Source organism: Glossina fuscipes, unplaced genomic scaffold (genome assembly GCF_014805625.2).
Source record: "Glossina fuscipes isolate IAEA_lab_2018 unplaced genomic scaffold, Yale_Gfus_2 27, whole genome shotgun sequence".
Classification (NCBI taxonomy): domain Eukaryota; kingdom Metazoa; phylum Arthropoda; class Insecta; order Diptera; family Glossinidae; genus Glossina; species Glossina fuscipes.
This window is the reverse complement of record NW_023998422.1, coordinates 1,597,437-1,610,439: the sequence shown is the minus strand read 5'-3', so window position 1 is coordinate 1,610,439 and position 13,003 is coordinate 1,597,437. Positions and strand designations below refer to the sequence as shown.

Sequence of the window (13,003 nt, the reverse complement as noted above, 5' to 3'; positions counted from 1 at the left end):
CATAGTAGACTAATTTTTTCTTAAAAAGGCCGTTAATATGGGTATCATATAAAAGGACTTGAAGAGTAGAATGCCGCAAGCTAAATATGTTAATTCTAAATTAATTATGGCGGACGTTTCTCCTGGAACCCCGAGTTGATAGCTTACGACACTCCTTACAGTTACCCTTCTGGACTAATTTTAAGTTTGTAGTTTAGTTTTAAAATACATATATATATATGCATTCAAGTCAAGAAAGAAATATGACTAAAAATAATGATTTCTATCGATTTCCTATTGTAATTTTTATACTTTTCCATACACTTTTTTTACACGAATCTCATCATATGTGAATCGAACTGTTAGCTATCCACTTAAAATACAAAATACAATTCTTATGCCCACCACTGAAGGATGGGGGTATACTCATTTCGTTTTTTTTTAACAATGTATGCGGGAAACTTCAGACACCCTATAAGGTATACATACTCTTGATTAGTGCGAATTTTAAATTGGTTAAGCCATGTCTGTCCGTTGTTGTGTCTGCACGGTGTTAGTTTTTGGCAATCTCCTGCTGTCGACGTAAAATTCGGTAGAAACATAGGACGCAGGTTGGTATTGAAAATGGACTAAAACGAGTAGAGCAATGAAGCGTAAACTGAACGCAACTTCGTTTTTCTTAACGAAAATTTGTGGTTTAAGGTTAAACGCGATAAAATCGTTATGGAGGGCCTCTAGTTAATCCGAGACGATTCAGGTCGAGGCCACAGGTATCTCGTATAAGCGAGAGTTCAAGTTCTTGCATTTATAGGTTTTGGGTGAAAGAAAGTTATTGGCAAGATAGGTGCTTACTTGCTAAGTTCGAACTAAAAACGCTTTGGAAGATGACTTTCTGAAACAATTGCTCGCCAATCGGTAATAGATTAAGTTTCTGAATCCACGTCTCTCCACTTATCTCCGTATAATCTTGTCTGTCCGTCAATCTACAAGTCTGTCTGTCTGTACGTCAAGGTTTTCTTCTGATGTCCGGCCACGATTATTGAAATATTTTTTGACAAAATCTAGTGTACTGATGTATTTTAGTCCAAGCGCAAAACCTTTTGAAAATGGTTTACATCAAAACGGATACGGTCTGGCAAATAAAAGCTTTCTTTGGCAACAAAATATAATTTCCAATAATCGATGACGAAAATAGGTGAAGAAAAAAAATCGCAACGCCAGTTGCAGTTTGGAAAAACATCTTTGATTTTTTTGATTCGATAGAACCTTTAAAGGACTGCGCTATTTTCCTTCATATACTTATTTACTTACCCGTATATCTATCAATCGTTAGAATTTGCTCATCCGAACTACTCCAAGTCGATGACACTGTTAACGGTGATTCGAAGCATATTATGTCACCAACAGAGAAAATTGTCTGAAATCAAAATTTTTCAGTTAGAACTAAATAATGCAAACAACAATAATAATACTATGGAAAATATCACAACGAAATGCAGATAGTAATGGCAATATGTTTATCACAAAAATGTTTTTAAGAGTTAATAAATGTTTGAAAGTTTAGTTTTGATTAATAGCTAATCTCCACTCATATTTTGATATCGAATTTTAAATAATGAAAATATCCTTGATTCATTCCAGATAGGCATGATTCGAAAATTTTGTTTGCTCATCAAACTTATTTCATATTTTACTAAAGCTAATTTAGTACACCTACAATCTGAGTGATGTAGACCTGCACAAGAACGCAAATCGAGCCGAAAATACTACAAAGTAAAAGTATTTCGAAAAAAAATCAAGAGCATATGGTACGAAATTATAATGGCTTCGATGAATTCTTTACCGCAGTATCGTCTTACTATGTACTTCTCAAAATAAAAAGGTTTGTTCTGCACGGACGGATGGACATGGTTCGATTAAAGTTTATTTCTTTCTTGGTAAATGAGAAGTCAGCAAAAGAGCAAAACGCGGACAAAATTTGTGGTCATTCTTGAAAATTGCGAATTCAATATAATATCAAGTCTTGGCGAGGCATTTTGTAATCATCATAACAAGAGAGAATATAAAAGAAAAGATTATGCCAGCAACGAGTGTATGCACTTTCAAATCTACATTTCCAAGAGGAAGGCTATAAGAAGAGCATGCAAAGTAAATTCACACATATAGCACATATAACATATAGACATTTGTCGACAACAACAGAAACAAAAGACATAGTGATAATGATGAAGTTTAAATGACCATTTATACTCACAATGAGCGTTATATTCGTCTATAGATGGACAAAATAACACAACAGAAATGTATATATGTAATAGTCTGAGAGGATTGTTGTTACATCATTCTTTATCCTGTAACCCTCCACACCACTGAACACTTTTAAAAACTAGACTACGTATATACTATGCACGCATATACGTTCATCTAAGTTAAATATAAAGTAATATGTCTAATATAAAGTGTACGATGGCAAGTTCTTTGCATGACAAAGTTTTTTTTTTTGTTTTATTTAACTGCACACTTAAGAGATGTTGGCACGGATGCGGTGATGGTCAGGAAGGATTATAAGTAGAGGCGGAAGGAAGAAGTTAAATGAAGGAATTAATATATGATCTAATTATTAAATCGAAAAGAGAGGATAAAACTCATCGGCATATATTTGAAGTTGTCACAATAGATATATTCGATATATCTTTTCTGTCTACCTGAGATTATAAGTTCAATAGGAATTTCTTAAAGCACTTCTCATGATGTTTTCGAAGAGAAAACATTCTTCAGTGTGGGCCCAAAAACAAGATATTCAAAATATGAACTTTGTAGCCGTACAGGCTCATGTAAGACCTAGAAGCATTTGGAATAGATCCTCCTTTTATTATGCCGATCGATTGAACATCACCTTCTCAGCCGGTCGAATCTTGCCTTTCTGTCAGTCCGTGCATTCTTTTCCCTTATATTCAACTTATACGTCGAAATTTTCGCGTGTTTCAACCCAAAGGCGAAAACTATTGAAAATGATTCGTTTGAGACAACCTCTCCACCATTTCCCATACAACAAATTATTTTGAAAGCTTATTACATGAATACTTGCAGGAGAGTGTAGGATATTTAATGGTGAGCCATAGCTTACTATAGTCTTTTTATTTGTTTTACTTTATTCATTTATATTTTCAAATTATCAGTAACACGTAAAAAGACTAACTTGCGGTTAGCTGAAATGTCGAAGTCGGCTCAGAAGTTAAGAAGTAGAAAATATATTTTCTTGTTCATTTAGTCTCCAATTAGCATGCTGGCTACTGCAAGTAATTAACTAATTTAGAAAAGCAACCAATACAGTAGCCTACGAAAATCTCTTAATAATTTATATTATAAAATATATGTAAAAAATTGTCGATGGTAAAAAGGCGGTAAAAACAAAGAAATATTTCCGTTCAATAGGAGGTTTAGTAGAACTGAGTTTATTGCACATATATCCTGATGAACTCACAAAGTCCGCTTTTTTACTTACTTTTGCTGGGAACACATATTTCGATTCGCGCACTGCCAGTTTAATGTAATCTTCAGCGTATTTCACTCCGATGTTGTCCTTCAGACTTATGGCTATCATGTTATTGGTTTCGCGTGGCAAATTTACCTAAATAAGAAACAAGAATAGCAAAAATAAACGAATTGTTAAAAAATTTTTTGCATCCAAAAAATGAGAATGTCATAAGTGAAAAAGAATTTTTCCAAATTTTCCAAATTTTCAAGAAGCACTAAGAAACCTTTTTAAAAACAAACAAATATTGTTGCGTCCAACATCAATTTAATGCGCCCACCGTTTGTCGATGCTAACAAAGTAGAAGTAGGACTATTTTAACACCGAGTGGCGAATGATCAGACGTGTAATTTAAGTTTTCCGATCTGGATATCAAATTCAAGTATTCCGAACACAACATAATATCACAATTTAGACAAATCATTTTTGCTTTTCTCTAAAGGTTCTAAAAACCAAATAGGCTAAGATTGAAAGCGGAAATAGCACGAAATCTTCATCATGTACATTAGAATAAAAGCTCATTCGTCAAAATTCTTTTGTGAGAATTTTTTTCTTTTTTGTGGTATTGTATGACGACGAAGACGATATAAGTTTTTTTAAACCAAAAAGAAGTTTAACCCTCACCAAGTCAAATGGTTTTAGATAACTATTTTCTAACTATATTGTAATTTACAATATTAAACATTCAGTTAAAAGCATATGTTAGAGAAGCTTTTTAAAAACCTCTAATGAAATAACCCACTTTTGTTGCACAACTTGCATACATAACACCATAATACATATTTAATGCAATACTAAAAAAAAAAAAGAAAAATTTTGTGCAATATCTCAAGCTGAGATTAAAGAGCTCTCGTTGTGGCATTTCTCTCCTCTTTATAAAAAACTTTCTTCAACATTTTTGTTTTTTTTCTACTTTTTTGAACATGCGGTCGAAACCGTTGAAAAACTTGTGGCCAAGCTACGGTTTGTGCATTAAGAACAAACTATAAGACAATATCGTAACGCACAGATACCATGAACATATGGATTGCTTCGCAAGTTTTGCAATGAAATGGAAGGAAAAAATTCAGAACATTTAAAGGTATGAAAAAATCTTCATGAAAAAAAATCCAAATTTAGTCTTTAAATAGATTTTGCACGTTACGAGGAACAAAAGTGCACTGGTGGACTGCATCATAATTAAAAACGATAGTAATCTAAAAAGGCCATTTTCTGATATTCATTTTTAATAAATGGAAGTATCCATAGGACTGGGGAGAGGTCGAAATGGAAGCGAAAATTCAACATACGGAACACTTAAGTGATATCGTTTAGACAGACTAATGCATTATAAATACATTTAGGGTTCTATTAATTAAGGGGTGCTAAAGGAAACCCGCTTAGACCGTCTTAACAAGCTAAACAAAAGGGGCAAAGAGAGCCATTCTGTTGCTTTCTATTGAACTATCCGATAAATCATACTTTACTTTTTATTACTTACAGCAACTGTTAAGTTATTGCCGATTTGAACATCAACTATATCCTTGTGAGAAATATCGTACTTCAGTCCAGTTACATCCTCAACGTTATGGGAAAACTCGTTACCCAAGTTATCGTGTAAGGAAATTTTTAAAACAAAATTTAAACCACTTGGTAAGTTTTTCGCAGGCTGTTTTAATTTGATTGTCGGATAATCCAGTGATGCTAAGATATACTGTACATTTTTCACTTCAACATCGATTGCCAATGATTGGTCGAAAGTTTTCGCCTAAAAGTAGTGTAATAGAGCGAAATTTAAAAGAAACAATCAAAGACTGCGAACACTTACAATTATTAGATCACGACCAAGAACGTCTTGAGAACGTATAATCCCGTCAGAACTAACATGAACAACTGAATTGCTTTCGCTTGATAAACGAAAAACGGCATCATCGAGGTTTGTCTTTAACTGTACAGTAGCACGCGGTGGCAACAAAATACTATCTGTAGTTATTAGCTTAGGTGATTCAAGTTCCAGAATTTTGAAAACTAAAAAATAATTTATAAAATATGGTTAGCTTAAGCTATTGGGAATATAATTATATTTTATTTTTTTTTTTTGGTAAAACTGCATGTTTACTAAGAAACTCTTCCATCTTTTCGGTAGCGTAAAAAGTTGCTCTGAGACAATACACGAAATGTGATAAACCACTATCTAAAACTAATTCTAACGTAGGCAGAGATACCTTGAGAATGCAATAGACGTGGCAAGCTGGACTGTAGCCCATCGGCCCCATGCTAAAAAATCGCCCAACAATATCTTCTCACTATCTGTTTTATTAAATTTTTTTTTTTTTTTTTAAGATTGTCCCATTTGCATCAGTTGTTGTTACTGCATTTCCGTAATGATGCACCACCTCCGCCTCGCTGAACTCGTAGGCTAAATTTGCGATTACAAATATTCAGCTTTGCCGAAATTAGTGACCATTGTCATGATTTATTTGTTCCAAATTGTCGTAACGTTACAATACAAGGCCGAAAAAACGCCTTTCAGCATCTCTAATCTTCATACGGTATTTTGTTTGCCAGTCGTCTTTAGTGATCTTTAAATATTTAAAAATGTTTGAACCATCTTTTTGCAACTACTTCCTGTTTTGGAGATCTTGAAAAGCATCAAAATTTCTCAACTTCACAGACTAAATTCTAAAATCTGAAGATGATAATTGGTCGCGGATTGAGACATTATCCAACAAAGTCTTAAAAACTCCTAAAATGTAATTATATTCTGAATGAATAATAGAAGAAATTTACCAACAACTTCAACAGACGTCGAAATCTTTTGCCCTCCTGGTAGTATTACAGATGCTAAGACTTTAGCTTTCCCAGGGTTTAAAGCTTTGAGGCGCGCAGTTACCAAATTCGTATCATCATAATTAATACCTGTTTTGGTTGTAAAGGAAAAAAATTGATAAAAACATAAGCAAAATAATTTTACAGGAAGCATTTGTATGTCTCGTATCTGTTCCTGAGGTAAGACTTAATCTTTCAGGCTCATCAAAAAACATATATTATATATTATATGGGCCTATTGTGAGTATCGCTAGCATAGTTTTCACACAGACACTGTATCTTCACCCATGTAGAGACAAAGTAATGATTTTATATAAATTTTTTACCTGCATCAGCAAAAATATTGTAAATTTCAATAATATCCGGTTGATCGGTAGACCAGGATATATGCATGTTAGCCAAGGTTCCCAAAATCATAGGCGACAAATTAGGCATCCCTTTTAGAAAAGCACATCTTTGAAAAAATAACAGTATTTGTTAAGTCTTTCTTTGCACTTACCCCATATAGCCGCGGGCATTATTGCCCCACTGCGTATTCTAACTAACGGTGTCTTTATTTGTATATTGACTAAAGGCACAACATGTATCTCAAGGGTATCCTCTGATATTACCTCATCTTTATCATTGCTGGGATTTCTTACAATGCATTTACCAGTAATCTTCGTTTCCCCCAATTTATGGGCAGTTACAAGAGCAGAGTCCATTGCTAAATTCATCAAAACTATGACATAAAAGAAATTAAATAATCTGCATACTTACATATAACTTTATGGTCATGCACATGGTAGACGATGTTTACATCCGGTTGCGGTCCGCCTTGATAATAAATTTGCATATTTGAACCAACTACCAGGGTAGAGTTGCGTGGATACAATCTTAATGGAGGAAATACCTGGGAAATGAAACTCATAATGAGTTCTTGATTAACTTCTTTTTAATATATGTGACGCAGCTACTCACTTGTATGTCGATTGGTTCGCTGGATACTAGCATATCACCGCTACCAGCACTGAATACAATTTTTGCTTCACCCAAATTATTCGCTGTTATTATATATCTTTTAAGAAAGCAATTCAATGAAAAAATGTAAGCACAAGTTACTAACAAGTTAAGTCTATAATTTTAACCTGATTTCGCCAACATCTAAATTGTTTTGATCTCCCAGTTGGATGCTTAATATGTTTGCACTAAATATTTCTTGGGACAACTCATACATTTGCAAATTAAAAGGATCGACGCGTATCAAATTATCGTAAGTATCATATAATTGAATAATAGCTGTTATTGATTTGGTTCGCTCTACACGGTCTGGCGCGCGTACACGTATTTCGCCAATACTAACCACTGAAATAGATAAATAGGCAGGTTCATTGGTCAAACAACGATCCACCAGTTCCAAACGAGTCTGTTGAAAAAAGTATATTTACAGACAGATTGCTTATTTATCCAGCCTGATTACTTACGTGTCCAATATGCAAAGGTGTAATAACAAGTGTCCTCTCTTTGACGTCGAAATCCACATGAGCAATGCTGGGATCGGTTAGATGAAACTCGTAAAAACCGCTTCCTTGTGTCATTGGTACGCGTTCACGTCGATTCTTTGCCAAAAACACACTGATATGATCGCTACTGAAGAAGGTAGTATTGACTGTCATAAAACGAATTTCATTTTCGATAATCGGTGTCAGGATTTCCCCAGTTTTTGGCTGCGTTTAGAAAAAATATATTAATTTTTCTTTGAAAGTTTTGATTTATCAATAGCGAATGTATTTTCTTACGTTTTTAATACCAAACGGTGGCTCCTCTGAATATATGTGTTCTTTTCTTAGGATTAACTCATCATAATTTGTAACCGTGCCTTTAATGCGAAAATTTGGAGTCACTTGGTTCAAGTTGGCAACTAGTATATCCTTGCTCGGCAAATGGATGCCTTCATGAATCTCTTCTTCCGTGTGACGGCTATGCATTATGGTTCCTACTTGATATCTTTGGTCGCCTCCTGCAAACTCCCAATGAATGAGTAGCGATGTAATATTCAATAATTTGCGATTTTTAACGTCTTGTACTTCAATTTCTATTTCAAATTTATCATCGCGCTCTTTAAGTTGAAGCAAAGAGCTTTTCATCTCTAAAGGACACGAGGAGCGTACCTGTTCACTGGTGTAAAGATTTAGAAAACGTGGCTTAACACAATGAATCATTGTGACGACCGAAGATATATATGGTTGGAAACTTGATGTAAACAACGCGTTAAAGATAGTGAACGTGAGCGGAGTTTCGCCAACTTCTCGACAAAGAACTACGTAAGCATACAAATTATTTTGAGTGTCAAAATTAATTTCCGATACACGGGCGACATTCAAGTCGTATTCACTGCTTTTGGTAAGCTCAGCTTCAAGGGTATAAATACGTTGAGGACCATTAGCATAGATAATATTATACGATGCTCCAATGGGGAGGATAATCTCATTACTCGCGGGATACAAAACGCCCAAGGGTTCAAACACGCTAAGCGAAACTTCATCCTTGAGAACTTTATCTTTGAACTTATACGAAAGACGCAAATGCGTAAAACCAACTGCCGAACTACGCAAATGTACAACCTGACAAGCGTTTGGAGCTATGCCAACTGTAGCCGCATTGTAATCCACTTGAAATATTGGATTCGAAAATTCATAATCAAAAACGAGATTCTCACATTTTGAGAAAGGCACTAAAGTCCCATTGATTTGCGCGTAGACAGCAACGTGTAATATTACAAAATCTCTCAAAGCAGTTTCAAAATTGTACTTCAGTATTTCCAGCCTACTAGGTGGAACAAAATATATATCTGCCTGGCGCGAAAGTTTTGAATTTTTAGCTAAAGCGACTTTAACGTGAGCATGTGCGACGACCGCATTCTTACTATCAAGAGAATCCATAAAATGTTTGTTATCACTTTCACTTATCACCGTCGTGGCCACACCATTCTGATTTATGTGCAATAGCCGAGGTTGTAAGGACAGCCACACGTAGGAGCCATCACCACCTTGTGCTTGAAAATGAATTCGTTGTGTTTTGATAACGTTCGGGTCATAAGGCAGTATGACTTTGACTGGCTTTATTTTCAATTCGCCAAATATATGTAGTTCAGCTTGTACAGTTAGCTATACACAAAGCGGAAAATTTTTTCAAAATTAAACGAAGGATGAAAATTTAGTTTAACAAACCTCTTTAAACGATCCATAAACAGGCGTGACGCCTGTCCTCATTGCTTCGCCATATATACGCGAACCATTTCTACTACGTTTAATGACACGAAACAGTGATTCATCTAATTCAGTATTTGTGGTATAACGTGAGCCCAGCATAATTTTCTGATCGTCTCTGCAAAATGCTATGAGCGTAAACTTTCGCTTATTTTTTATATTAAATACTTACTTAGTATACAAATCCAGCGCTATTTCATGTCTTTCACCCTCCACAGTTATCCAGTTATTGTGTGGTAGAAGACTTAGACTTAATTTTTTCGGATTTGCTACAGTAATTCGTGCGCTAGGTGCTGATGGCTTGGTCATTTGGCTATCATCGAAATAATCGTCTCCGTATGGCACGTTTCGATCACGCAAAATAACCGATGTACGACCTAATTTAAGGGCTGTAGCACTTGTACCTAATTATTTTTCATTTAAAAGAATAATATAATAACATTTAATAATCTTTATATATATAAATATAAATTTGGATGTATATATCAATCATTTGTATTTATCTAATATCATTGATTGTAAAGTTGACATTCACATCGTCTTTACCTCTTATACTAGCGACTTCGTTGTCATCAATTTCCATAAAATATTGATTGCTGAGAGATATCTCTGTCAATCTACCCATTTTTAATTGTAATATTCGAAAATTTATTTTATCGCCTTCCAAAACGAATACATCTGATGGTTCTAAAATAATGTTAGCCAATACGCTAATATGAACTTCAATAATTGGCACCTGACTATATTCTGGGTAAGGCATATTCACAGTAACCTAAAGAATTGAAAAAAGTATCTTTCACTGCAGAAGGCATTTTGTTTTAAATTATGCGCTTACTTTTGCAGGACCGGTGTTAATGCCCTCTAAAAGAACCATGTATCCTCTTAACCCATTCGATTCAAATTTTTCTAACGATGAAGGCACCTCATGATATGAACTTTCAGCGAAAGTTAAAAATCTTAAAGCGGGAACCCAATCTTTATTGTCTTTTTTTAATGACGATATTGACCAATTGAACGACACGCCCTCCAAAGTAGTAAAAGCATTGCCTTGAGAATCTTCAGCTCGTAAAACAAAAGTCTCTGGTGCCTCTTCAAGGTAAAGCTGGCGAGTGGTAGTAATTACTCCCAGTTTATCGATAACATCGAGTATTACATCGCATCGAAGTGAATCGCCCGTTGCTGCATTTTCCGCTAATACTATAGCTGTATTACGCCGAGGATTCCGCGACAATACAGTCACCACGGCCATATATGAACACTCATTTTCAGCGTCTTCATAAAGGGGGGTTATCAATATCAAATCTTGTCTGGATGATGTCCTGCAAATGATATTTTGGTAGATATATTCAGATAATAGAATATGGTGATATTTGTAATAGCTATATGTATTTATGTGTAAAATCAAAAAGGAAGTGAGACCATTATATGTCGAATGTATTAGGAGGAATGTTTATAGCGATGTGAAAATACTGCTGCAAACTTTGACTGAAGCATCGTAAGGACATAATTGAATTTGCCTTTTTTAATAAAACAATTTAGTCCATTTTTTCTTTTTTTTTTGAAGTAAAAGTAAAGATCGCCTCTGATAGGTGTTTAAAATTAAAAAGAAGGGTTTATTTTATAGAAAAGACGATTTAGTTTCGGCACGCGCAATTTCTTAATCTAAATATAGCTCTTGTTTGTTTTTCTGCTTCTTGTTCTTTATTTTGCCGGCTAAACAACAGTACAAGGATCAATACTCACCATTTAAAGCAGCCTTTTTCAGTTGCTTCCAAGGTAAAATTGACAGATATTTCTCTGAATATAGGCAAGAGAACTCTTGGATAGTTTAATTTAGTCGCTTCTGTGAATCGCGATGCAATAAAAATAACAAAAAATAACACAAATTTTACAGTCTTTTCCATAGTCTTAAAAAATACACAAAAGCACGTTTAACAGAAACAGTGATATCAATACAATTAAAATGTGTTTAAATCTATTCGATCCGAATATGCACGACAGCGAATTTCACAGAGACAAACTCTTTCGTTTCTAGTCGTTCCTTTTTTTTTTTCTTTTTTTTTTGTTTGTTTAGAGATGGATTGGACCAGTTAAGTTAATGTTAGATCCATAATCCAGAAACGAAGTTGAGAGCGATTGGTGAAAAAATTTAAGCATAGGTAGACTGATGTGGCAGAGTGTTCGCAATGAGAGGCTCTGTTCCGCTGTCAATCTAATCGTTCCAAATAAGAAATTGAAAATGATAGAAAAAAAACGTAAACATCTATTGTTATAATTTTAATTTTCTGAATTATCTTAACAAAATTTTCATAAGCGCCCAAGTGTGTAATATTTTCTTCATGAGTTTTATACACACAATATTTTATAATGTCTATAAAAAGTAGGCGATAATATATTCATGTTCATTTCTACGCGTAAATCTTTGTTACGAGACGAATTTTAAGGCCAACGTTCCTTTACGGATACGGAGGCCTGCTAGAAAAGACCCTTGGTAGACGAAAAGGCCTCTACGGTATGGTCCTACATAACCTAGTTACCAAATTATTCAAAGTTCCGTATCACACAGAGGCTTGGGGATATATATTCGCAATGACGTAGTATTCCCGTACCTGGAACAATATAGCACAGCATCCCGAATTTACACCCCTGTGGATAAAATCCAGTATATGGACACACACGTCGCATTTCGCGTTTACTTAAAGAAGTCAAAACTCGGACAAGGTTTTCAACCCCTATCCAACACAATACCTTCCATTCTACATAATTGCCCCGACAGCTCAATCGCTGTTGCTGGTGGTTTCAACGTCTATCGCTCCAAATCTTGTCAACTATCGTCCAGTTGGAATTTGTTTCGCTATAGCTAAAACCCTGGAGAAAATCGATCCATAGGTATGTTAATGGCCTATCTTACTGAGAAGTGGCGCTGAGCTACTTGTCACTTTGGTGAAAGAAGGATTGATATTTCTAAGGCTTTCGCCAGGCCTTGGCATGACGCTTTTGTGTAAAGCTTATTGCATTTTCGCTCGGTTCATGTCGAGTTTTTTAGATAACATTCGGTAAGACTTGTAATCGAGAGTCATTCTTCAAACGAATGCGCTTTAAGTGCACATGCACCGCAGGGCTCTGTTGTTTCTCCTTTTCTCTTTCTGATGTTCATGAACAACCTACTTTGCGTACCAGAAACCCCCATCTACTCGTTTGCAGGGAACAGCATCTCGTGTCACTTAATTTACTTTAGCAAGAGACAGTGCAACAATGAGATACATAAAAAGCGGTGCACAATGAGAGACACATCTAATATAGATCTCGAAAACATCTCCGAACGAGGAAGACTAATAGAATAAACTTTAACACCACTAAAGCTCAACGCTAACGACAGGGAAGTTGATGAACGACCCGTTTCTATTGGCAGCATATATAAAAATTGTCAATC

General features: G+C 35.0%; 1 protein-coding gene across 1 annotated transcript in view; it reads right to left on the bottom strand.

Moving 5' to 3' along the window:
• LOC119635741 (nuclear pore membrane glycoprotein 210) overlaps positions 1-11,474 on the bottom strand; it is a 48,151-nt gene extending 36,677 nt beyond the window's left edge. Inside the window, exons 1-17 of the mRNA XM_038030734.1 lie at positions 11,314-11,474; positions 10,406-10,889; positions 10,117-10,342; positions 9,743-9,974; positions 9,532-9,688; positions 8,101-9,468; positions 7,786-8,028; positions 7,450-7,727; positions 7,283-7,379; positions 7,082-7,214; positions 6,822-7,028; positions 6,649-6,759; positions 6,284-6,412; positions 5,322-5,521; positions 4,995-5,261; positions 3,485-3,610; positions 1,291-1,396 (exon numbers count right to left, since the gene is read on the bottom strand). Of these exons, the coding sequence (XP_037886662.1) occupies positions 1,291-1,396; positions 3,485-3,610; positions 4,995-5,261; positions 5,322-5,521; positions 6,284-6,412; positions 6,649-6,759; positions 6,822-7,028; positions 7,082-7,214; positions 7,283-7,379; positions 7,450-7,727; positions 7,786-8,028; positions 8,101-9,468; positions 9,532-9,688; positions 9,743-9,974; positions 10,117-10,342; positions 10,406-10,889; positions 11,314-11,474 (4,525 nt within the window). The remainder of the gene's footprint in view (positions 1-1,290; positions 1,397-3,484; positions 3,611-4,994; positions 5,262-5,321; positions 5,522-6,283; positions 6,413-6,648; positions 6,760-6,821; positions 7,029-7,081; positions 7,215-7,282; positions 7,380-7,449; positions 7,728-7,785; positions 8,029-8,100; positions 9,469-9,531; positions 9,689-9,742; positions 9,975-10,116; positions 10,343-10,405; positions 10,890-11,313) is intronic.
• Between the last annotated feature and the right edge of the window lie 1,529 nt (positions 11,475-13,003).